The sequence below is a fragment of the Rhopilema esculentum genome, chromosome 1 (assembly GCF_057945365.1).
Source record: "Rhopilema esculentum isolate cy_ngs chromosome 1, ASM5794536v1, whole genome shotgun sequence".
Classification (NCBI taxonomy): Eukaryota; Metazoa; Cnidaria; class Scyphozoa; order Rhizostomeae; family Rhizostomatidae; genus Rhopilema; species Rhopilema esculentum.
In genome coordinates this window covers 1,401,170-1,427,359 of record NC_142815.1, presented here as the reverse complement: position 1 = coordinate 1,427,359, position 26,190 = coordinate 1,401,170, and the positions used below count along the sequence as shown (strand labels likewise).

The 26,190-nt window shown below is 36.2% G+C and overlaps 2 protein-coding genes across 2 annotated transcripts; both read right to left on the bottom strand.

The window, feature by feature from the left end:
- Positions 1-383: 383 nt before the first annotated feature.
- Positions 384-16,300, bottom strand: LOC135690204 (meiosis-specific nuclear structural protein 1). Its single transcript, XM_065207696.2, has 15 exons — positions 16,009-16,300; positions 13,916-14,005; positions 12,996-13,109; positions 10,344-10,403; positions 9,383-9,450; positions 8,612-8,714; positions 7,672-7,901; positions 7,082-7,157; positions 5,480-5,620; positions 4,673-4,722; positions 3,908-3,965; positions 3,278-3,400; positions 2,017-2,151; positions 1,310-1,435; positions 384-660 (listed from the first exon to the last, which is right to left on the bottom strand). Exons 1-15 carry the CDS (start codon positions 16,009-16,011, stop codon positions 553-555), a joined length of 1,485 nt encoding a protein of 494 aa, XP_065063768.1. The 5' UTR covers positions 16,012-16,300; the 3' UTR covers positions 384-552.
- A 1,372-nt stretch (positions 16,301-17,672) lies between these two features.
- On the bottom strand, positions 17,673-20,263 carry LOC135690205 (uncharacterized). Its single transcript, XM_065207697.2, has 3 exons — positions 20,032-20,263; positions 18,651-18,791; positions 17,673-17,822 (listed from the first exon to the last, which is right to left on the bottom strand). The coding sequence occupies exons 1-3, from the start codon at positions 20,168-20,170 to the stop codon at positions 17,797-17,799; spliced, it is 306 nt and encodes a 101-aa protein (XP_065063769.2). The 5' UTR covers positions 20,171-20,263; the 3' UTR covers positions 17,673-17,796.
- Between the last annotated feature and the right edge of the window lie 5,927 nt (positions 20,264-26,190).

The following is a 26,190-nucleotide window of genomic DNA, read 5'->3' as shown; positions in this document are numbered from 1 at the left end:
AATCACTGCCAAAATTACTTGGAACATCTAACACTTTCCGCTGTGTTTTTCTATTTTTCATTTGTTTTCCTGAATGCTACTACTTCTGCCCCCCTTTCCCCCCAAACAATGTTGAAAGTATAGAAAAATATCAAACAATCCACATGAAAAAGCGTACTCCATAACCCCTTTCTTTTTTCTATAGTAAATCAACGTTGTTCCTAGGGGGAGAGGGGGATGGCTGAATTTGCCTTTGAAAACCTACGTTAGTGTTCCAAGACTTTTGGCAGTGATTGTAGATACAAAGAAATGCATACCCGGTGCATACCTCGTGCCAAGCGAAATAGGGGGTGGGGTATCAAGGGGTATCGTGCAGAAAGCAAACACAGATTTCACGCGTACTTATGACGTCACAATCCACAAAATATTATTACCATATATACATAACAAAATTGTATAGAATTAACCGTTACATTCCTTACACAGTTGGCTGTTAAAATAGCTAGACCCAATACTGTTTCAACTATGACATTGGTACACCTATGCGATGTCTACAGGGTGTCCACACGCACATTAATATGCGCCATCATCATCATCAAATGGGTCTCTTCGACTTGGCCGGTACGTGCTACGGAAAGTTTCATCAAACAAATCGAGATCACCTTCATCTCGTATGACCCCCTGAAAAGAAATAGGTACAAAGTTAAATGACGTGTAAGTAACAAAATAATTGGGTGATACAACTCGAGGTTTTTCGACTTATTAACAGTTCCTAGAATTTTGGAAACAGGGTAGCTAAAACAACATAGTATTGATTCTACAGCATTAATTGTGGGAGAGCTTATCACTGAACAGATGGAGTTTATGATTAAACAGTAGAAAATATTTTCAACTTAAAACTATGATGATGCCAACAAGGAAAGTCCTTACGTGGAATCACCCTAAGGGGAAACATCATATGAAGAATCCTCTCAAAAGGAATCATCAAACAAGGAATCATCATACGAGGAATCATCATACAAGGAATCACCATATAAGGGATTCTAATACAAGGAATCCTCATACGAGGAATCATCAAACAAGGTATCATCATACAAGGAATTCTATTACAAGGAATCCTCATATGAGGAATCATCAAACAAGGAATCATCATACAAGGAGTCATTATACGGGGAATCATCATACAAGGAATTATTATACAAGGAATCCTCATAAAAGGAATCCTCATAAAAGGAATCCTCATACAATATATCAGTCTGCATGAGCTGCCACCGGAAGAGTCACTTTAATCCTGAAATTACGATTGGTTACATTAAAAAGGTTGTCTTACCTTAGGCAAATAACCGAGAAGTTTTGCAGCATGCTCTTGCAATAGGCGTTGTCTTTCTTCCTCAATGATTTGCCTCTTGTAGGACTCAAGCCTCTCGAGTTCTTCTTGCTCTTGTCTCTCACGTTCCTAGAAGGAAGAACAAGGTTTTATTGACTGAAATTGTCAATGAAGTCGTGAGAAAGGTCAAAGGTCGAGGGGAGGATTGAACGTCAAGATAGGGTCGAAGGTTAAAGAATCTTCATTGAATGCACGACATGTTTCTTGTAGTAGACTTCACCATCATTGTATTTGATCCCTTTTGATACAAGGGCCAGCAAGGTTTTATTGGCGGATGGCGTTAATGTGATCATAAAAAGGCCAAAGATCAAGGGAAGGATTGAAGGTCAAGACAGGGTCGAGGGTTAAAGAAACTTCATTTATATAATACATTTCTCTGGTTGCACACAATAACATTACTGCAATTCATCCTGTTGACACGAAGGCCCCAAAAATGATTGCATGGTGTTAATGTGGCCATGAAAATGGTCAAATGTGAAGGATAAGGTGCATCTCAACGACAAAAAAGCAGAATATTAGCTGTCATAAGAAACATGGATTAATGAACCAAGCTGCAAATAACGTATATGTAGAACACCCGTCTCTATTAAAATGCAACAATGCAATGATATAACTATGATAAAGAAACACGGGGGATTGCAAAAACCAACCTTATCCATATCGTGTTGTCTTCTTCGTTCCTCAATCAGCTGTTCAACAGCTCTCTTGTGCTCCTGTTGTTTCATCCTCCTCCGCTGCGCATTCATTTGCTCAATGCGGTCGTCTTCAGCAAACTTGGCAAGCATCTGTGAATTGAAGTAATGAGACACAATTAGACCCTATTCAGTAGTTTGAGATTATTTCAATATTCGTCTACATTAGAGTGTGCGCTCATTCAAGAATGCGAAAAAACAGACAAAGATACTTCTGTTTAATGCTTGAATTTATCCAAACATTTTCTTTTTTTTCAAATCTGATATGGTTTCAGGAGAACAGAGCAAGAGGTTTCATGTCATTTCGAAGAAACAGTGATGCAAAAAAAGTTATACAATTAAAATAATAGGAAAAGACTTCAATCTTAACAATTATAATGTCTTAAACATCAACAAAATGTTTTTAAGATATTCAAGCCAAGACTATGCAGTATTCTTAAAGTATTCTAAATATTGGATAGTTCTGTGCCTGAATACTCTTATAACATTATTCTTATAAAAAATTGTGATTGCGAATCATCGAATATATTAAAAATGCATCATAATACCATACGTAACTTCAAAAGCTAAAATAGGTGTAAGCATATTACGAGAGTAAAAATAACTATAGTTGTCAAATGTTCTTCTGCAGCAAAATATTGTCTCTTGTCTAAATTTGTTTGGGTTACAGGGAAAAAATTCATGAAAAATTAAGAACAATCCAGCCTCGCAGTTTTGGGGTAATTGAGGACAGCCAGCCTAAACCTCCATTTACTGGCTCTTGCAGACAAAGGTGCGTGGATACAATAAATCTAGACTTTTACGGTTTTCATCATTTTCTCTGTTCTGACTTAATCAACTATATTTTCGTATCAATTGCCAAAAAAGTTACTTTAACTATCTTAATTTCTTAAATCGATTTCGTACATAAATCGATTTCAAGCTTTGTGGAAAATTATTCAAGCATTGAAGTACCTACTTTGAACCCAGAGTTTTAAAAACATTGATAATGTGTTTTAGATCACTGGCTTTGGGCCCGGTGCCTATGTTAATGTCTCAATTTGATCTGGCACAACAGCCGACGTACATAAGAGGTCACGTGGAAAAGAGGCCCAAGGAGCTCCTTTACAAAAGAGTCGATGTAGTTTTATACATACTCGTGGAACTGTTCGCTTCTAGCAACTTTAATAAAAGAAAACAGCCTCGGTAACGAGTACCAATCGTTTAAAACAGATTTTACCTGTCTTCTAAACTCTTCCTCTTCTTCTTTCTCAGCCTCCCTCTTCCTTCGTTTCATTTCAAGCTGTTGTCGGCTGATTTCAAGTAGTTCATATCGCTGTTGGATGCGTTGCCTCAACAGGGCCTAATTCGATTTAAGAGAGACAAATGTTTAGTAAGCTATAGAATGGCGAATTGTGACATTTTCAAGGAAAAACATAAGGCAATTTAAAGTAACCAAACCCTTAGTGAGTTAAGTTGCGTGAATATAGATCGAAATGTGCAAGAAAAATACAAAGGTCAAACAGCACAGAGATACAAAACTGGTTAAAAAGGGCATTCAATTGGAAATTCGAGATGCTAAGAGCAAAATAGCATTAGTGAGAAAATATCTACAGATAAATATGATTGCAAAATAAAAAAAGTAACAATCTTTTTTTGGTACAAAATTTAAAATGGCTTTGAATAAAGCAAATATTTGAATAGAGAACAACTCTTTGTCTGACACTCTTCAGAGACGTCAGCACAAAGATCAAAACACTACGATAGGAAACATATATACCCAGTTATAGGCCAAAGAAAGAAAAGCTTAAGTATTCTCAAATGTTTGCTTTCTTCAAGCCATTAAAAAAAGAAAATTAAAAATACGCACAGCGTCCTTTTCTCTTTCCATTTCTTCTTGCTCTTCCATGTAAAGTTCAGTTCGAATCCTACACAAACGAAATATCAACGTAGAATCAACAATATATTTGTAAATTAGCTTCCACATAGAAAGGTATCTACAATGTTGATTTGTGCAAGATGACTTTATATGTTCACCTTAACCCTGAACTGAACGATAATTATTGCCAATATAGCACGGATGTCAAAGAAGTCACAAAGATAAATCCTTCTAGATATAAAAAATGCACAAGTATTGGAAAGGGACGTTGGAGACGGGGTGATACTTTGGGGCACGTGCCCCCAACCTTGGAAAACTACAATCACTGCCAAATATCTTGGAACACTAACGTAAGTTTTCAAAGGGAAATTCAGCAACCCCCCTCTTCCCTTAGGAACAACGTTGATTTACTACAGAAAAAAGAAAGGGGTTATGGAGTATGTTTTTTCTTATGGCTTGTTTGATATTTTTCTTTACTTTCAACATTGTTTTGGGGGGAAAGGGGGACGGAGGTAGTAGCATTCAGGAAAACAAATGAAAAATAGAAAAGCACAGCAAATAATTAGAAAAGTGCCACCATCAAGGAATATCGCCCCTTTACTATCTGTGCTCCTACAAATTGGAAATCCTTCAGACGGATCATGGCCTATTCTAATACACATTCATATAAATACTCATACTAAAACAATACTCATTTAATTCCGTTCATATATCATATATGGCTTTATGGTATAAAGATAGCAAAAGAAAACAAACTTTTCCATTTCTTCAATAGCAGCTTGCTTCTCTGCCAATTCTTTGGAAAGCTGTGAAAATACAATGGAATTTTTCTTACACGTGTCGAAATAAACCTGTTATGACGTATTTACTTAATACTTCAGTGACTACTGCTAATACATGTCAGTTAAAGGCAATCTGTCACGACGTTGATTGATTATAAGAACAAAAGGATTTTTTATTGTCTCCAGTCCCCCTTTAATTTATCGCATTGAAAAAATATGGCGGAGTGCTGGAATTGTGTTTAGGCTATTGTTCCAGCTATTGTTCTCGTTAACCAATCCACAACGAGACAGATTGCCTTTAATATGTAAGCAGAATGATAAAGGCGGAAAGGCGAGAAATGAAAGTGCCTATCTTAAGACAATATACCCAGAACTAATGAAAATCTCCCATATCTAGGTTGCCATTTAATAGTTTGAGTGCTACAATTCTTTGGCAAGAGAATTTAGAAAGATGATTAAAAATAATTTCTTTAATCCTAAACAATCTAAAGGTAATCGATAGATTCTAAAGGGGCCTAAGTTATCTTTTAGTAAAAAAATTGACCAATCAATGGGTGTTATTCCACCCACAAGCTTACTGATTCGCTAATATTGATTGACACATGGCTTAAGCCACTTTCATATTTGTCGGTTGCATTCGAGGCTCAACTTCCAGTAAATCTTTTGTATTTATTGCTGTACAATTCTTCCATTGTCATGATGATTATCATATCTGACATTATACCTGACATTAATATCACGTGATCTGATGGTTAAAGAGAAAAATAGGAAGCTTCCTTACCTTTTGCTGGACAGCTGACATGGCCTCTTCCTTCTCTTGCTTGGCTGCCATTCGTTCGCTCTCCCGTTGTTGTTGTCTCTGAGCAAACTCGAGAATTTTTCTGTTTTCCTCCTCCATCATGTCTCTTTCTCGGATTTTCCACTAAAAAAATCAAATTCCTTTACAGTAAACAAACATACTTATTTCAAAGTTAGATACAAGGAAAATACAAGCAAAACTTGACCTACCAATGCAAAACGTCGTGAACTGTGTGAAGACCCTTGCGCTAGCAAATCACAGCTATTCAGCGATATTAACTGAGCTATAAGGATCCACTGATGTAAATGCCCCCCCCCCCCCCCTTGAAGAAACCCACTCTTGGGTAAGCCTCTATTCAAAAACTGCCTAAATTTATACACCTAAAGGAGGCTAACTCGTGATTTGTGACGTCATAAACATTATGTGAATGATTGGTGACGTCATTAACATTATATTTTAGCTTTTTTAACTTGGACCACATTGCTGAAAAGAGCATTCTGAAACGCCTTTGATACGACATAAGGTAAATGCATCACTGGTTGGCTCATTACACATGAAATCACCGTTATTCAGTCTTGGTTCACAGGCACTGCGAAGCAAGGGGGGCTGGGGGGGGGGGCTTCAGCTAAAAAAGACATCTTCATTCATCAGACTTCTATCAAGAAGAATAATCCTAAGAAACTATCAAACTACCAGAAAAGCCTCTTTTTATACGGTTTTAGCCCCCCTTCCTTTTTTTAGACCCCCTACTTTTCTCAAAGCTCCGCGGTGCTTGGTTCAAAAATATATAAATCAACTCGAAAAACTTCGTGGCACTCTTCCAGATATCGTGGTCAAGCTGTAAACAACTTAAAAATAGATTTTAGTGACGTCATCATACAACCATCCTATTGGCTGCCACATCTCTGTTACCTTTTCTATGGAAATTTGTAGCAAATTTGCCATAAATCTCAATGTTAAATACAAGTTTTGAAATGCCAAATTTCAATCGAATTGACCATCTGTAATATATTAAACATCTATTGCATAAAAAGGTTTCTCCTGGTCAAGCGATCCATAATTCTAGAAAAGATTGTTATGACGCCATTGCTTTTGGCTATTTAAAAGCCTCTGTCTGATACTCCCTGCAGAATCACAAAAATTTAACATGGGGTAAATTGACATTTTACGGAAGAACGGAATAGAGTTCTCAAGTGTGACGTTACGAAAAATCTATGTTAAGAATTTCTACCACATGGCCTAAAATCATAATGAGGTATTTCAAAATCTGCAAAAACAGTTAAATGTGTTAAAAAATGAGTGAAATATGGCCGAAATAAGATTTGGAATTTGGCAACGGATTACTGTTATTCTGGCTTGGCTCATAAAGATATGCACAAAATTGCGGAGGTTTCTTGGGGAAATACCCAGTGCTCATGCGGCCATACCATAACCAAGATTTGATACTTTAAACTGATTTTACATATCTGGCAGTATTTGAAAATCGTTCTATGTGATCGAAACTAAAAATTCTTAAAATAGATTTTTGTGACTCAACCACTTAAGAACTTGATAAATTAACCATATATAGTGGTTGATAAATACCTCTTCGCGCTTGTGCTTGAATTCTTCAATATACTCCTGCGTAGCACGCTGTTTCTCCAATTTTGCCTCTAGCTCTCTAAGGAAGAAGTAAAACAGATGGATTTAAAGTCTTTTAAATTTTTTTTCTTGTTGTAAATTCGTACATTGTTATGATGGTTATTATATATCAGGGCCTACGACGAAGCGGGGCGGGGCGGAGGGGATGCCCCCACTTTTTGCAAAACAATAGAGCTTCTTTCTAAAATCTTTTGTTGTGGGTGATAAAGTTTCTCTTGCTCCCCAACCCCACTTCCCAGCCTGTGTCAGAGCCCATGTATATGATATTGTAGTTGACAACGATATCACGCTTACCACTCTTTTGAACTTTGGGAAAGAAGAGTTTGTATCAAATACTTTATCCTTATTGGATATTCACAGATACACCAAAGCTAAGAAAGTAAAAGTTTGGTCATGCCAGGGACTCAAACCACGGACCCTTGGGTCTGTAGTCAGCGCCTCTAACAACTGAGCCATCCTCGCACCTAGCCACTGGTCCCTTGTAAAGACTAACTTTTCACCCTTGTATTTGACACAAAAAGAAGATAACTTACTTCTGATCTTCCGCGTAAATCTTCCTTACTATTTCATCGATCATCAACTTCTCTTTTAAGAATTCTTCATACTGTTCCTGCTTGGCTAACTCCTGCTGTCTCAACTGCTTCTCCAATTCTTCATGATATCGCACACTATCCTCCCATCTTTGTTTTTCTTTGTCTCTCTCCATCTCTAGTGCTTTTAAATATTCCTTCTCCATGTTTTCCGCATATTCAGCTTCTTGTACCTGTTTTAATTCGAAGATATGGTTACCCTTGAACTGAAACTCAAAGCACAGGGACCTTTACTACACTTCTTTCTCTGTTACCTGTCTTATAAATTCTATAGTAAATTCACCCGGGTTTATTAAGCCTTTTTATTACCATGGAACTCATCGTTGAATAAAGGTTCGGAAATGTTAATTAAAATCTTCCAAAAAGGGGTCCAGTAGCAAATTAGGGGTCATTCTAAACAAGTGTAAATATGGAAAAAGTCATGTGACTACAATCCAATAACAAGGGGGTATCCTATCAATCCTGAAGGATGTCTTGGGTGTACACAAAGGCATTGAGTCATGATAAAAAGACAAAGTATACCCAAATATGCTAAGCCATGATTTTGATGCTGCAATGCTATTGGTGTTCCTGACACTGATCACGTGATTTCGTCTTATACTGATACACATAACATCTTCCGTCAATAGCTTTGTTAATCAGTACAAGGTGAGTTCATGTGACCAGTTCCAGACTAACCAATAGCGTTGAAGCCCGAAATAATGACTCAGCGAAGTTGCGTACCTTTGGGAATGCCCTCTGCTTTAATCATGACTCAATGCCTTAAATACTACGGAAAAACCATGCATTGACGATTTTCTCAAGAGACGCAGAAATACCCTCAACGGTATTCTACCACATTGATAAGTTGATCAAAGATGAAATAAAAAGGTCTGCACTCTACCTTATCTTTATAATCTCTTGCCGTTTTCTCGGCCAGTTGGGCGGCTATTTCTCGATTCATGTAGCCCGCCCGTAGCTTTGATTCAAGCTCTCGCAGTTCAAGGCTTGAGAAGAAGAAACAAGAAAGAGTTTCAAAATTAATTGAATTGTTTACATTAAAAACTAATTAAGACGTTAAAATAAAAATTACTGTGTGTTAATTCTATATTCTTTAATTTCCGATATCTCCCAATTTCAAAAGACAGGCATTTTGTGGAGGGGACACTTGATAAAAGGGGGGCTTTATTTGCATTTTTAAACATTTTCAAAAAGACGGATATTCAAGGGGCGTTAGACAATAATGGGAATTTCAGTAGGGCTTTCATAATACAGAAGATTAAATAGTAAGGGGCAAAAAAACTTAATTAGTACAAGTTAAGTACTTTTATCTTGTAAAATATGCCTGTTTTTACACTTACTTATCAGGGCTGCCCCCCCCAAACAAAAAGTTGTATCTCTGTCTTTGAATATGATGCTTTCAAGAAAAGAAGAAATGTCACTCTCGTCGGACAGTTTTCAGGGCATAAAAAGTCGGGTAATGGCTGAAAGCTAAGAAATTAAAGACTCATTACTAACAATGGTTCTTTAAATACAAAGTTGGAGCAGTTTATTTGGCTTGCTACCTCAGAATACAGATATCATTCAGTTTTTTGTTGTTTTTACAGATCTATTAAAAATTAGTTAAGCAACATAGATAGTCAAGTGTAAAAATGGTTTTGTTTTTGATAAGTACCTGTTTTCTCTTATTTGCTGTCTATGTTTCTCATCTCTTATGGTCTCCAACTTGCATCTTTCCAGTTCCTGTTTAGAATGACAAGAAATCAATCGAAGTGATTAAAACCCCGATCCGGATCGGATCCAAAAGAGTGCGGATGGGCCTTGCTGGATCGTATGCTTTTGGATCCGCTATCCGAACACTTTATCGATCTGGACCGGATCCTGTGTTAACGGTTGGATCTGGTCTAGAACGAATGCGTTAACGGTTTTTCGAAAGTGAGACAGAATAATTGTCAATTCGAAATAATTTGAACATGTTTTCTGTGAATTTGCCGTCAGAAAACAAAACAAGACTTACTACGGTGTTGAACAATTAGTACGACAAGATGAATCCTAAAGCTTTAGAAATATAAATGCCATATTCATATCATGTTTTCTATTTTCATTTTTGCTGTGAGTCTGTCTTTGGTGAAAAGCTCTTTAAGGTTGAACTGCGAGTTGCTTTACCTCCCCCTTGTTCAGTTTGGATTGTTTGTTTCAATCTTAAATTGCCGACGCATGTCAATTTTGAAAAGCGCATGCGCGTTATCAGTAGATCTCATCTAGATCCGGTCCGGATACTTTTGGACCCGAACTTGTCCAGCTCTCGTATAAACAGGTTCTAAGTCTCATGGCAGGATAGATTTTGATGATTGAGTGATGATTGATTGGGTGATGACTGATTAATCATGATTGGCAATTAATGTTGATGATTGCAATGATCGATAATTATGATGATTATGATAATATTGTTGTGAAAGATGATTAATTGTGATTATTATCATCATCACAACACAGGCACCACCTATGAAAGTATAATCATGAACAGAAATAATGATGCTTAAACTGTCGCTGAGCTATTTAAAGAAATTTTATCTTTATGGTCGATTTAAAAACAATCGTAACTAGCAAATCCTGTTGAAATCAAATTGACTCACCTTGGCAAGCCTTTCCTCCTGTTCTCTTTGCCTCTCTGTCATGATACGCCTCTCTTCGGCCTACAAGAAAATTGAATATCTCTTGCAGACTACTGTCCACGATGGGTTTGTTTGAGCAAAAGTGCCAAATTTGGCATACAACAAAAGTGTTTCCAAAGGGTTTATGGAAAGGACAATTTGTAAAAATATATTTGCAAGCACATAAACTTCACATTATAAATCTATTAGTTTGATTTAACAATCACTTACAATGACCAACACTTCTCAAATATACATAAAAAATTACTGCCTATTTTTGTTAGATAATGTTCATCTCCATTGGCTGTGCTCAAGTAATGACAAAAAACGCGTGCAAACAAATCAAACACGTTTTAAAAAGTTCAAGAAACCTAGTTCAGACGGCATAAAGACGAAAATTATAAATCCTTGACAATGTTTGTGAACATTTTTCTACAAGTTTTCAAACCTTAGAAGGCTTCTCTTGAAATGCTAATTGCTTTGAAATGCTTTTGAAAAAACCCTCCATACATTATAAAATACTCTTGACAATCTTCAAGAAAAGTTTCTGAACAGAATGAATGCTTCATTTTCAAACTCAGAAGTATTCTACCATGTTGACAAACAGCATGTTACACGCTTTGAAATGCATTTGAAAAAAGGAATCATTTTAAAACATCATAAAACCCTAGCAATATTAAAAAATAAATGTCACTATCAAACTCGAAGGTGTTTTACAATGTTTGACAAACGTTGTTCTAAACGTATTTAGACTTTAAAGGGTTCATGGGAAATAAAAAAATGAAAAACAAAACAGTGCAAAACACGTTTGACAGTGTTCAAGAACAGTTGTTTAATTAAGTAGACTGCTCAATCATGAAACTGGAAAGTGTTTTTCAATGTTTGACAAACATCGTCTTCCATGTTTATTATTTTCAAGGTTGCTTTCTGAAGCACTGTTGAACACAAAGAATTAGACAACAAAACACTGCCAAACAATATGAAACATGTTTGGCAGTGCTTTAGAAGCATTTTCATCAGGTAGACTGCCTTATCAGAGAACAAGCAAGTACTTGTTTTTCAGTACAACTTCTTTGAAGAATGTAGCATTAAAAATGCTGAGGATGATAGCAGAAAGAGCTGTGGAAATGCAAAGAGATGTCTTCATCTGTTTCATTGACTACAGCAAGGCGTTTGATAAAGTTCGTCATGATGACATGTTTGAGGAACTCCAAAAGTTGGATATGGATGGAAAAGATCTTCAATTGCTGCAGAGTCTCTACTGGAATCAATCTGCATGCATTAGAGTCGATGGTGAATGCAGTAACTACACAGATACTGCGACAGGAGTTAGACAATGATGTGTGATGTCGCCAGATCTTTTCAACTTTTACGCTGAAAAGATCTTGAGATAGATAAATAACGAGAAGGGTCTGAGGGTAGGTGGAAGCAATATCACTAACATAAGGTATGCAGACGACACAGCTTTGTTAGCCGAATCTGCCAGTGATCTACAAAAGCTTCTCGATGTTGTCGTAAAAGAAAGTGAGAAAAAAGGTCTGACTATAAACTGTAACAAAACAGAATGTTTAGTAGTATCAAAGAAAAGGGAACGTCCTGTGTTCACACTGAGAGTAAAGGACCAGAAAATCAAACAAGTCTCGCCTTTTAGCTATCTAGGCAGTCTAATAACCAAAGATGCTAAATGGGTTAAAGAGATCAAACGAATGATAGCTTTAGCAAAATCTGCATTTCAAAAATTGGATAACAATTTGAGAAATTATGTCAACGAGATTGTTTGTGCTAAACTGTAATGTCTATCCCGTCCTGTGCTATGGGAGTGAGGCTTGGTCATTAACAGCAGATTTGAAGAAGTGCCTGGAAAGTTGTGAGATGTGGTTCTTAAGGAAGATGATGAGAATACCGTGGACAGACAAGGTGAGCAACGAAGAAGTTCTTGCAAGAGCTGGTGTAAACAGAAGGCTTATTAAGGACATCAGAATGAGACAGACGCGCCACTTGGGGAATGTGCTTCGGAAAGAGGGACTTGAGAACTTGGCACTAGCTGGACAGATAGAGGAGAAGAGAAGCAAGGGAAGACAGAGAATACTGTGGATGAATAGCCTAGCTGGATGGATCCAAGAAAAACAATCAAAGAGAAGGATCTAATACACATGACTAAGAACAGAGAATTGTGGCAAAGCATGGTCGCCAAAGCCTCGTGATATGGTACCAAAGAGAGAGAGAGCATTAAACAACACTCTGGACAATCAAACATAAGGAAACAATACGATGTCAAACAATGTTAAACAATGTCAAACACCATGAAACATGTTTGACAATGTCCAAGGAAATTCTTTGACTCAATAGACTGCTATATTAGATAACACAGAAAATGTTTGAAAATTGATGAAAGCAACTTTAGGCATTCAAATCTGTACCACAAGACAGTCTGCACGATCAAACAATGTAGCAAAACATTCCATAACATGAGTAAACAAACAAGCAGCAATGGAAAAAAGATCCCGCTCATTTTTTTCTGCTATAACTTTGAAGAAGACTTGATAATGTCAAGTTAACATGCATGAACATCTTTCCCGCTCTGAAATCAGATAGGAAGCATTAAAAGTTTACCATTATAATGCATTGACTTACCGATTTTAAAGCAGAAGCCATTTCTCTCTCTTTATTTTCTTGCTGCATTCGTCGCAAAAACCTTCTGTTTTCGACCCGTTCTTCGCTCTCCATGTTGGCTTCAAGAAGTTTTTCCTGGTATAGAAAAGAAAGTTTAGAAAAGAAAAGATATCAACTGTAGACATAGAGAGCAATTAGTGATGCTTCCTAACAGAGGATCAAATAGGGAAAAGAATAAGTCAAAGATTTCCCAGGAACTGTCTAAAGTTTGTAGGGTAAATTGTAGAGTAAAGGTAAATTAAAAAAAGAGACAAAAATATTTGACCGGTTTCTAAACATTAGGATGAAAAATCTATGCATCATCAGCTTCATCTGCATCTGGCTGCTTTCTAAAACACTCTAATTTTTTTATATCCAGATAAAATATTACAATACATATTACATTTTACTATACTTGCTAATTACTCTTTGATACTACAGGTATGATACCATGGGGAGCCATAAGGATCTTAAACGGTCCAGGTCATGGTTCATGTAATCAGCTGCCTGTTAAGGATTGTTTACAGTGGCAAAAAGTGTCATCAGCAAATAATTTAACAGCACATTTCAGGCCCTCAGTCAAATGATTGATATATATAAGGAACAGTAAAGGTCCAAGGATTGAGCCTTGTGGAATGCCTGCAGAAATACTACCACAACTAGAAGACTTGCCATTCAAAACTGTTCGCTGTTTATGACTTGACAGAAAACTGCGGAGGAGGTTATGTAGATTTGCAGAAACACCACATATTCGTAACTTATAAAGAAGGCCTTTGTGCCATACTTGATCAAACGCTTTAGAGATGTCAAGGTATACAGGGCGAAAAACCAAGACTCTAATGTTCTAGTAACAGCTTTATAAAACAAACAGTAATTCCAGCAACAAAATATGGATAACTTACATTTTGCAGAGATCTTAACGTGGATTCTCTTTCGATTTCTTTCTTTCTATAATCATTCATGGTCCTTTCTTGGTTTCTCCATGTTGTAGTCTGCAGACAGAAAGAATTTAAAACAGCTTTTAAACACAACTAAATTATAAGTGGATCTCCTTCATATCAACAAATGTAATGCAAACATAGGGGAAGTGCCAAGTAGAAAGGGTACTTGTCCTGGAACCTGGACCAACAACATGATCAGGGATCGCGATAAATTCCTTTCCTTGTCTTTTGATCTTTCCCATAATAATAGTTGGCACAACCCTGACAATACTAAATGAGAACCAGCATATTGTCGGCCCAAATTAAAAAAGTCCAAGAAAAGTCTCAGTTTTGCCCACAGGACACAAAGCAAGGTTTGTAAGTGTGATAAATTTATGTTTAACTGCACACAAAATGAAGCTAATTGGTAATCTTCCTGCAAAAGAAAATTGACAAAATAGGCCTTTCACATTACCAATAACTATTACAGATAAACAAAGTTTACTCAATAACTGCTCATTCAGACTCTAGAGGCAAAGTACAAATTGGTTGAATTTTTAAGAATTTGAAACATAAAAAGCTTCCTTTCATTCAAATATAAAAAAGCGAGGGATAATCATGAGGAATATTTTTTGGGAGTGCCACAAAATTAGATTTGTGTATTAGAACACACCTTTGTTTTAGGTCTGTGTCATAATATAAATATTGTGTCCATGATAGACAGACCCCAAACTAATACAGTAGAATCCCGTTATAACTTACTCGGTTATTACATACTTTTGGATATAACGTACTGCTTGGTCCCAGCAAAAGATGTGCTTGGTTTTAGTCAATTTTTAATTACCCTCGTTACAATGTACTTCGGATATAACGTACTTAATAATACACTGGTCCCTTAAAGTATGTCATAACTGGACTATACTGTATAGTTTTGAAATTTCCTAAAAACACATCAAGCTTGCGCTTCTATGTTTAAAGATTTTTTGTATTTTTACTTGTTACTATGCACACTGTAGTACACCGTGGATTCTAATATTTTCTTATTTCCGTGTATTCAACAAGCAGCAATCTTCAAAAGAGACGGATGAGTTATATTTGTTCATCAAAGAATTTCTAGATAATGATAGAACATTTTAAACATGGCACATTTACATGTATATATATCATGCCTGGCCATTTGAAGAGAGCCATTAGCTCTTGCTCCCCTCTAGGCTCTCCTCAAACGCTGGAGGGGACTTAGAAATTGCTCTCCTAAATTGTTCTAAAAAGCAATTGCTCTCCTTGAAATCAATTTTTCCTTTGTTTCTATTCTTATAGCTCACCTGAATACTTCTAGGAGAGCTGTTTACTGCTCCCCTGTTAAAAGTCTTACGGCCAGGCCTGATATATGAAAGGAGATATAGGAAACATATAGATATCATGAAATACTTTTAAACATGCATTTGTACAAGAAAATTTCAAAAATTAAACAACATTCTTACAAATTTTAGAGCAAAATTCCACATCAAAATAAATGTTAATTGAGCTCTGTCAGGATCTATTGTTATCAAATTCAAAAACTGCAAAATTAATTTTTATCTCAGATTCTTTAATGAATTGAAAGAAATCAAGATTATATTCAAATAATATTTCGTAACACACTTCAGTTTTATTTGGTTTTTGTCAGTATTGATCTTGAATCACAGCCATGTGCATTTTTCTTATTTAGAGAATTCTATCTAGTTTAGAAATAATCGAGGATGCATATGAAACAAATAAATAACTGATTTTTTTCAAAATAATAACTTTGGCGTCGGGGGAAACAAGTTGGCATGAAAATGGCATGAAACGAAAGGAACTGAACTTAAGGGAACGGAAGCAATAATCGAAGAAGTCATTCAAGAAATCAATCGGTTAAATAAAAAGATCTAGGCTCATCTGTGGAAATGAACAAAAATATGAAACTCACTCAGGCCGATCGGATTTGGGCCTAGCTACAGAGCGAACAACGGACATCCATCAGTTTTTGGAACACATTAAAATTTAAATAATATAGGTGCGACTTGATATTTTAACTATGAAGATTTATTACTCACCATGATTAGGAATGGAAGTTTAAAACAGGGTCTTCAAATGAAGCAAGTTGATCAACATCAACAGTTTACTTCGAGAAGTGTTGTTTGAATCTCATTCGAAGCCTGGGACTAGAAGACCTTCGATGTTGCTATGGCCTTTGTTACTATGGATACCTGAACATAATGCCGATTTTTATTTTTTCGAATTTTAAATTCAAATTTACTCGCAAACTTTTGTGTTGAAAAACATCTTAACACACACTAAAAGCTGCACCCTTTGAGCAGCAGTCGATATCGTCATTTTTTTTAAACTTCGCCATTTTGCTCCAGCTTTTTCTTGTTTGAATACTCCCATGTTGTGTTTCCAGCCTGCCAATTATCACAGTTGAAGAGTTTAAATTTTTTTGGCATTTGAGGCAATACATCTTATCTTTTTAACCTTTCTTTCGTTTTTTAGCTATGAAATTTATCCTTCTTGCTGAGTTTGAAAACCTTCTGTTTGAAAATTTTGAAAATATTTTCAAACATTTTAAAACACACTTGTAACGAACTTATTCGGCTTGGACATTGCATTTCGAAGTTGTCCGAATACTTTCACAATTGGAGTGTATTATACAGTATTTTTAGTATCCTTGAAAGAAAGTAAGAAAAACAAGCAAAGGATATCACCCTCAAAAGTCGTTATTCTTGTCCGACACTTCCCAGGGGTAAATAAAACCGGACATTGGCATAAACGTGAACTCTTTTACCTCTGATTGCAGAAAAAACAGCGAAACAAAAAGAAGAAGGAGCTTTCCTGGTTTTTTTTGTTAAGACTAATATGTTACAAAACTATTTTTTCATCTTGTTAAAACTAGTATGACAAACTCATTGTTGAAAAGTCAAAATCTGGTATTACGCCCTCAAAATCAAATTTCTTTTAGTCACAAATGTCTTTATGTGTCTCAAACCTTCACTTATAAAGAAAGATACAAGTTGAAATTAGGCTATCTTTCTCGAATAAGCTGGAAATTTTTTATCTTTTGGATGAAAGATAGTTGTTGAAATGGCCTCAAACACACCATATGACTAACAGATTTCTACAAAATTTTTAACACCTGAAATTAACTTTATAGAATTATCAAGTTCGAATTTTTTCAAAACACTCTTTTGGTTTAAAGCATTCCAACACATAGCCGCTTATTTTCCTGCTTGCAAGAATTGGTTGAAAAATAAATAATATTTTAGTTCTCCAAAATGAAATTCAAGTCTCATTGCATTAACTATGCCTTATAAAGTTGCAACAATAGAGGGGGCAAAACAATGAGTTTTTTTTAAAATTCTGTTGTTATGATTGTCAAGTTTTCCTTTGCATCCCCCCTCCCCCCACTCTTTCCAACCTTCATCGGAGCCCATGTTAATAGAGGGGACAAATTTTCTCGCCTGCTAACCACGATTGAAATGTTTATTTTATACTTGGCAGCTAAAATTCTATGAACAATAAATTTGAGCGTTTAAAATGTGAGCCACATCCTAGCAACCATAAAAATCTTTGAATTTTCTAGAAATTCGTTTTAATTGTGTGAATGTCATTGTAATTGATAAATTTAGTTTCCATCTTTCGTGCACTTTCATAGTTTTTCGTAACTATCGTACAAAGAAAACCCATGATTTTTGTAGAAATATAACAGAAATGCAACATAAAGTGGTGGCCAAGAACAGATTATCATTTACAGCAAGAAACTGAATATTCGCAAAAGATAACATGAATTCGGTGCATTGAAAAAGAGAAAAACATATTCAGCAAGATTATGAAGAGAGTTCCACTCTTTATACTATGACGTCATCATTTGGACCTGAAAAAGAGAAAAATGGAAGCAAATTTTCAAAATGACATTTGGCATTAAGGATAGGCTGGTAGATTCACAAATCTCGATAAAGATAAAGATTTGGTAGGTGCCGTATTCGTTAAAGAGCAGAGATGCTGGAAAGACCAAGTGGCAAGAGTAAAAAGCATTTGAAAGATAATTCTCAGCTTCTACTAATTCTTTCGTATCTGCCATTTTATTTCGTTCTTCTGTAGGTATCTTGAAAATTGGCTAGCATAAAAAATTATATCAACAAGATTCGAAAAATGACGTCATGAATTAGGCACTGCAGTCAGAAACTCAGATGAATCTCTTTAATAATAACAAAAGGCCGATTTAAGCGCATTGAAAAGAGTAATTAGTTAATGAAAAGGAAACTTTGGCCTACCAAAAGGAGACAGGGGTGGTTGACCTCTCGCACCCCCCTCTCTGGCGTTTCTGTTAAAGAGTCATCCATGATTGTAAACGGCGGATGATGCGTTAATTCTCATCAACTAACCCCCTGGCACATTGGACAACTATTCGATTATTGTTTAAGTTTTGTTGAACTGGGGGGGGGGGCAGATAAATTTTGAAAGTTATTTGTGAGTGAAGAGTATTTCAATCTGGCAAAATACAGAATATGAAATATTTTCTAACCTTTGGAATATTTCAAATTGATAATAAGGCAACGTTAAGCAACTTTTGTGTCAATTTAGGGGACGCTATTAGCAGCTCAAGTCTTTCAGTCAAAGGAAAAACAATAGATGGAAAAAACTAAGTAACGGAACACATGCAGGTTTTAGATATATCAAGGTTGGCCAAAGAAGAAAGTACCATCATCGTGAAGTTCATCTTCATTGGATGCTGGGGAATCCTCCAATTTGTGGGAATCACCAACGCTGTGGGAATCTCCGAAGCTCTGGGAATCCTCAAAGGTGCGATTTTCCGCAGCTCCTTCGTTTTCAATTATGGGAACTGAAAAACAATCGAAGATGCAATTTTAAATAGGAAATGAACTGTATTTATATTTACAGGCTGGGGTATACACAAATTTTAAATGATAACTGGACTCGGAAACAGTTTTCACTTTTCAAATCTATTTGCTTTTAACACCAAAGTCTTCTTAACAGCCTCTTCGATACCTAGACTATATTTTGAAACGTTTACCCTTAAACACGTAATAATTCAATTCAATTCAATTCAATTCAATTCAATAATGATAAATTCAAGCTTTTAATTATAAGCTACATGATTAAACATACTTACAATTAACAAAGCTTAGGGTAAATAAGCTCAGATGAGCTATCGAGTTATTTGCCCTAATAAACTGCATGTATGTTTATTACATTGAATTAGAAAAAATTTCAAAGGAGTGAACCTGTCGTCCGTGTCCGTGGAACCAGCAATTGGTGCCCAATCGTTGAAGGGAATATTTTGAAACCAATCTTTAAAGGAATCGTTCTCCAGCAGCGACTGACGTTTAATTTGACAAGTACTATTATATGGTTAGCAATCTGTCATCTTGAGGGGTGTTTCTTACGAAAATTGCGTGCAGTGGCCTTCCTAAAGTTGGTATACACCAGTGGTGTAGTGCTATCAAAATAACAAGGGGGGAGGGGCTCTTGCACAAGATGTTGCGAGAAACAAAAGCAAAAGTAGAAATCTGCTAATTCTCGACATCAACAAGGGGAGGGGGGCTCAACCCCCCTGAGCCACCTAGCGCTACACCCCTGGTATATACTGTCAGGCTTTGTATTCTTTCATTAGGCTGGAAATATCTAAAATGCTGGAAGTAAAGAATCTGAGTAGGATGACTCCGTCATAAATTTTAATATATGTAGAGGAATTTTTTACTGCATTGACGTATCACATATTACGATGACGTATCACACAGGTCGCCTAGGGTCAGGGAACACCGAGGGGCAAATCACTTCATGAAAATTTTATACACCTTTGGTGGAAATCCTGTTGTTTGGTGATAAATTCCCTGGAATTCTTCTTGTTTTCATGGAAATCTCGTACACTATTTGCAAGAGTGAACTACCCCTTGGGGAACACTCTTCTGCAAATATCATATCCTACAAACATGATACCAATTGTGATTTTATCAGCCTCGCTTATTTTGAAATTTGCCTCGTATGTCATATATTACAAACAAAGATAAACAGTATATTGTTTGCCTACAAAATACCATGAAATTATACCTGCTACTTACCTGAAGTATTTACATCAACATTTTCAGTAACGTTTTTCTTCCTTTCCAATTTCACAGTTGTAGATCGTCTTCTACTCCAACCATGTCCCTGGTCAACAATGAGTACCAAAACAAGAAGAAAGACAATGGCACACTTCATATTGTCTCTTACCTTGCTCGTGCTGCACCGTATTCTGCTGTAAACAATCTAGCTCTGTTTCCAAATGATGCCAAATAAATGGACTGAGATCTCTTACTCAAGCGTTGCCTAATTAGCTGGAGAAGATAAAGTTAAAAGCGGACAGAAAGTTGGCAAAAACACTGAGACCTTTGATAAACGTTGCTAATAATTTGCTAATAAACGTTAAAATATGTTTTTCTCATGGTAAATAATGTTTTTTCGATGAGTTTGTTTACGTATGTTTTTGAAAGGCTACTATCTGGAGTCTAATGTTTTTCTCATTGGGGAAAAAATCCAAACCACGATTCCTTGGTTTTGGATTACCCATTTGTGTTGGCACATCAGAAGCAGGCTACCTTATTATCATATTATATGACAATTTTGGCATAGTTTTGCATACATTAGTGCCCAAAATCAGATGAAATTTTGTTTTAAATCACTTTTAATTAACACAGAGCAATCAACCATTTCACTCACGAACTGCTGTGTGCTCGAATTTTCGAGCGGAAATCGAACTATCTTTGCCAAACTGGAAAAAGTAGCGGCAGAGGCAAAGAACCCGGTTTGGATAGTCCGAGTGACCTCGTGTCATACACGTCGAGGAGTTTTTTTGACTGTTTAAACGAATCACAGGTACAGGGCCTTACTGTGAACCACTTACAAGGGGGATTTAACAGACGTGAGTTCGTAGGTTGTTCGATGAAGCGTACACGATGGCAAAAACTGTTCTCAAATTGACACTGAAATAAAGTTTTTATTATTATTATTATTATTCTCTAATGTTTTACATTTCTTCTAATTCATCAGTTCACGGCAAACGACTAAAGAAATCTCAAACGGCTAACGACGACAATGTAACGGCAAACACAATTCTGCAAGCTGGCGACAAGACACACTGAGTTCGACAATGTTACGGCAAGACTGAACCTAACTACAAAGCCACCCCTTATATACCCTAAAGAATATTACAGTTTACAGATGCAGCTCAATGATATGCAATCGTCAAGTGATGTCTTGCAATGAATGGGAACCCTGTGTTCTAACATTACACTCTCAGGACATAAAAATCCATTCTTCATAAAAACCCACAGTTCATTTTTTGCGGGGCATGTCACTCCACGAAAATCTTGTGCGCCTTTGGCAGAAATACTATTGTTTTCGAGAAAAGTTCCTTTAAAGTCTCTAAAAGTCCTACGCTGATTGGATAGAGTGATACCCCCCGCGAACTTTGCACGAAAAAAGATATAAATACAGATTATTGAAAAAAGTTTTGTACAACAGATACAAAATTAACGATGTTGAATTCAGAGGTCATGTAGATGTCAACATCAATTCATGCTCCCACAGTAGCTTTTTAACATCAAACAAAGTGAATGGAAAAGATCATGACATAGCTATCAATAGAGAACTTTACTTTTCCTTTTCTATTCCTTAAAATGATAAATTTTTCATGCTAGAGATAAAAGAACAGCATCTTTCTAAGCTGTAAGAGCAACTTTATCCTAAATTAACCTCCCCGCAGCTATACCTTGATAATTTTGCATAATTTTTCATAAATTAGCATATTTTTAATGTAAATCTGGCAACCCAGATCATGTCGACGGCTGTAACACAGTTTTGTAAATGGCATAATCGTTAAGTCTTTAGATTTCTTAATGTGGGATCTTATAGAAAGAATTGGCTTTGTTATAGGGCAGATATTTTGAAGCATTTAAACATAGCTATACAGGGCCCATGCCACGAATTTCATAGTGGAGGGGCCGTGCTTTCTAGATATTCAAAAATAATCTTTATGTTACTTGTTAGTATGATGCTGGGACACAAAAAATTCAACTACAAGATGACATTTGAAAAAGGGGGACTTAAGCAAGCTAATCCCATTACTGATATTTAAGGGAATCCCTTTTTTAAAAAGCATCACATTTTATATAAAAGCAAAAAAATCTTTACCAAATGCGGGGCCTATTTTTCGAATATTTTGTGAACTGAGTGCTCTTATGGTTAATTTCATTCCAACGTTGATTTTTTCTAAAATTTCATACATTAAAAAGCCTGAAGTCCACTGAATAACAGTCTCCTAGTAAAGAAGGATCAAAGAAGCACTTGATTATCTCGTCTTTTGAATGGGATTGGAATGGCCTACGGTCTTAAAAGTGAAATTTCATCTTTGCCGAAACTTCAACTTAGAAGAACTCAGAAGAAACCCAGTAATCTTAGCAAGAAACCAATTAATCTTAACACAAAACCAAGTAATCTCAACACAAAACAAAGTAATCTTAGCATCTTAGCAAGACACCAAGGAATCTTAACACGAAACCAAGTAATCTCAACACGAAACAAAGTAATCTTAGCATCTTAGCAAGACACCAAGGAATCTTAACACGAAACCAAGTAATCTTAGCATGAAGTCAAGTAATCTTAGCAAGAAACTAAGGAATCTTAACAAGAACCCAAGTAATTTTAGCAAGAAACAAATAATTTTTTGCAAGAAATAATTATATTGTGCCAAATGCAAACAATGCTTAGTGTACATATTACAAGGCAAGATAAAAAAGCTGTATATTAGTTGTTTGGCACTCTGCTTTACCCGTTATAACAGATATCACTATTGCTATGAAGACTTCCTTTGTGAAGTCATCAGTGAAACGGCTGCATCTCATCTAAAAAGAAATGCAAAATTAAAGATAACTTTTCAAATTGAAAATTGATCATAGAATTTTCTACTTGTAATTAATCCACTCCTTTTTCGTTAGATTGTAAACTAATTCATTTTCGCAGTTAGACTTGGCCTAGGGTTGTTTTGAAATATACATGAACACATATGAAATTTATATAGAAATAATAATGAGATATATAAACTGATTTTTATCAGAAGGGGCCTAGTTTGAATAACATGCTAGTTGGGAAGACGAGTACAAACTCTTATTGTTTAAGGCCATAACTTTGTTTGAACAAATGAGAAAGTGCATCAAATGAGCATGCGCAGTAGGGTGAAGGCAAGATTTGCATCTAAAGGCGCTTCAAAGCTTTAGATAAAAATCTAATATACATCAAAGTTGCATATGATATATAATATATAAAAACTAATATATAATAAACTAGAGCTTTATTCTAACATTTCTTGTGACAGCTTTTTCTCTAAGTTTAAATTTTTCTTCGTATTTTGATTCAAGACATGCTAATTTCCAGTGTCACGAATGCTCCTACCAGGGCCAGGCCCATGGGGGGTGTGGGGGGATGTAACACCCCCAAAGAATAGGCATTTGTGTTTAAGTCGGTAAAATTGGGATTTTAGTCGGTAAAATTGGGATTTTGACGGGTAGATAATCTTTTACAATTTTTTAGACGAAAAATTGTCCTTCGTGTAATTTTTAAAAATATTCAAAGATATCAAAAAGTTCTGCAGCTCAGTTTTTCTGTTGATCCAGAAGAGGATTTTCATGAACATCACAGAAGAAGATTAATCCTAAGAAATTTGACAAAAATAGAGACAATTTGGCCTTAATTAAAGAGCCTTAATTTTGTGCAGGCGTCCCTGCTCCTCAGAGTATAAAACGTCAGAATAACGTTCCGAAAGAACACGATGGAAAACACATACCAAGTTGTGGATCGAAATAGGCCAATCAGAAAAACGCAAGCACAAGACCGGTATGGTTGACCAATCAGTGCCGCGTGCCTATAGAAAAATTACCACTGGAGTCCATCAGAAAAAAAGAAATCTTTCTGTCTACACAATGGCGGCTTTTTCCGCCCCATGTCGATGCCACTCTGCGTGACCGTAACAATAGGTCTATCGTATAGTGTAACCAATGGGATTTAAATGGCCAGTGAAAGGCGTCAGGACATTGTGCCTTGTGGATACGTTCACTATAAGTTATTTGAGTAACGTTCATAAAAAACATTAAAGCCCTGGCCAAACGAATAAAACATCGGCATAAAACGTCATCCAACATTGTTGCATAAAACATGTTTTACGATGTTTCATGATGTTTTGCAAAATTTGATTTCCATCAAACATTTGGTAGAACATCTCTTTTTTTCTTATGTTTGATCAACAATGTTGCGTTCATTTGGCCACCCCTTAAAACATTTGTTTTACTAACGCAAGCGCAGTAAGTTAAAATTCGGCAAATACAACGCAGTAAATGTAGGACGCTGTGCGGCAGCGCTTGACCATCACAGATGTTTGATTCGTTTTGCCAGGCCATGAAACATTTTCCGACAATGTTGGTACATAAATGGTTTACAATGTTTTAAGGATGTTTTATTTGTTTTGCCGGGCCTAAAGACTATTGACGACTGTTGTTGAAAAACAATTGTAACAACGTTACCAATATGTATGTGATATGATATAAGAAAATTTGTCTCCAAGAAGTTCTGAAGACCCATTGGTGTATAGAACAGGACAGCAGCCTAGAACCCTTTCAACCAGAGCGTATGATACTATGTTAGATTTGAAAAAGAACTGTACCTTTATCTAACTCGTCGTCTCGACGGGGAATCAATCAATTCCTCTAAGTCCTCGAAATCCATGGAATCCCCAAAGATCTGGGATTCCTCAACAGCACGACCTGTGAATTAAAATTTGAATCATCATCATCAAAAAAATTAATTTATCTAAATATACACAACGTTGAAGTTTCTGTGGCTTAAGCCACCAATCAATCAGTATTAGCCAATCAATAAGCGTGTGAGTGGAATCAGACTTGCTGATTGGTCAAATCTTGATTAAAATATGGGTCAAGCTCCTTTGGAATCGGTCGATTGCCTTTAAAATTGCTTGATATTCAACGGTGAAGGGATTTTCAGTGAAGCAGTTGTGGCTTGTGGAGGCAATAGGGTTGGAACAATTATGGGGTTTCGTGCAATCCAATGCCCCACTAAGAAACTAAAATGACGTCATTAAGATGAATTGAAGGAGAAAGATGCATCTACTTATTTTGAAAATGTAATGGTTAGAGTTTCAATGCAAGAAAAGCACACAGTCAAATAATGCTCAGCTAGAGTGGCCTAAACCTACTGTCAACCGTCAATTGGCCAATCAGTGAGCCTGATAACAGTCAGACGCTTGTGGATTGGCTGATATTGATGGACAGATGGCTTAAGCGAGTATATATATGTTGGGTTGGGTTAATTCCTTACTTGGCCAAGTCAACTGCCCTTTTATTGTGCTAATTTCCCATAAATGGTCAATCAACTTTAAGACTTGTTCAAACGCTCTTGACTTTTTATTCGACTGCTTTCGATTTATTTCCAGCCCTGAAGAGCGGTATTGATTGAGTCGAGCCCTGTTCTCGAGCCACTGGTTTTTCGTTTGGTAATACTGATGGTTTACCGTCCAATAGTTTCAATTGCAAAAACAATATAACTGAATCAGTAGGATCTATTTGGAGCCAAATATGCCAGGCTCTCGCCGCTTTATGCTCACTAAATACGCATTCAACTGTGTTATGTTTTGGTGGGCAAAAGGTGTTCAAACGCTCTCGATTACGCTCACGCCTTGAACAATTGCTGAACTGGATGGGTCTTAAAAACAATGCAAAAAAGATGTCAGCGCAGCCCAATAATGTTATGCGACAGGCGCACCTTGTTTTCTATAATTTATGCAACCTAATAAATACAGGAGATGACAAAAGAGAAAGGTAGGAGAAATTACTTTTTAATCAACTCAGTTCTCGTCCTTAAGCATACACAGGGTTGTCCAATGGAGAGTAGTTGGCGACAAAGCTTTTCTTCGAGTTGATGTCCAGCTGGTTTGCAATAATCAAGAAAATTCGCAATTTGTTTAAAATTGACTCAGTGACAAAATTTCACTTGAAACATGTTACAAACTCTGACTGCTGTCGCCTGTGCGTTCTGTGCAACAATCTAGATCCTCCCCTGACTTTTTAAAACTTGTTCAAACTTCGCTCGACTTCGCTCAACTGCTCTCAACAGTGTTCAAAACTGATGTGATGTAATCTTATTTTAATTCGATAATTTTTACATATAGCTAACAA

Excerpts from the sequence above, each read along its gene's own strand:
- LOC135690204 (XM_065207696.2), bottom strand. Across the intron at positions 5,621-7,081 it reads TCAAGCACAAGCGCGAAGAG|TGGAAAATCCGAGAAAGAGA; the intron begins GTATTTATCAAC and ends TGATTTTTTTAG. Across the intron at positions 661-1,309 it reads TTCTCGGTTATTTGCCTAAG|GGGGTCATACGAGATGAAGG; the intron begins GTAAGACAACCT and ends ATTTCTTTTCAG.
- LOC135690205 (XM_065207697.2), bottom strand. The coding sequence starts at position 20,170 with ATGAAGTGTGCCATTGTCTTTCTTCTTGTTTTGGTACTCATTGTTGAC. Across the intron at positions 18,792-20,031 it reads TGTTGATGTAAATACTTCAG|TTCCCATAATTGAAAACGAA; the intron begins GTAAGTAGCAGG and ends ATTGTTTTTCAG. Across the intron at positions 17,823-18,650 it reads AGATGAACTTCACGATGATG|GTCCAAATGATGACGTCATA; the intron begins GTACTTTCTTCT and ends TCTCTTTTTCAG.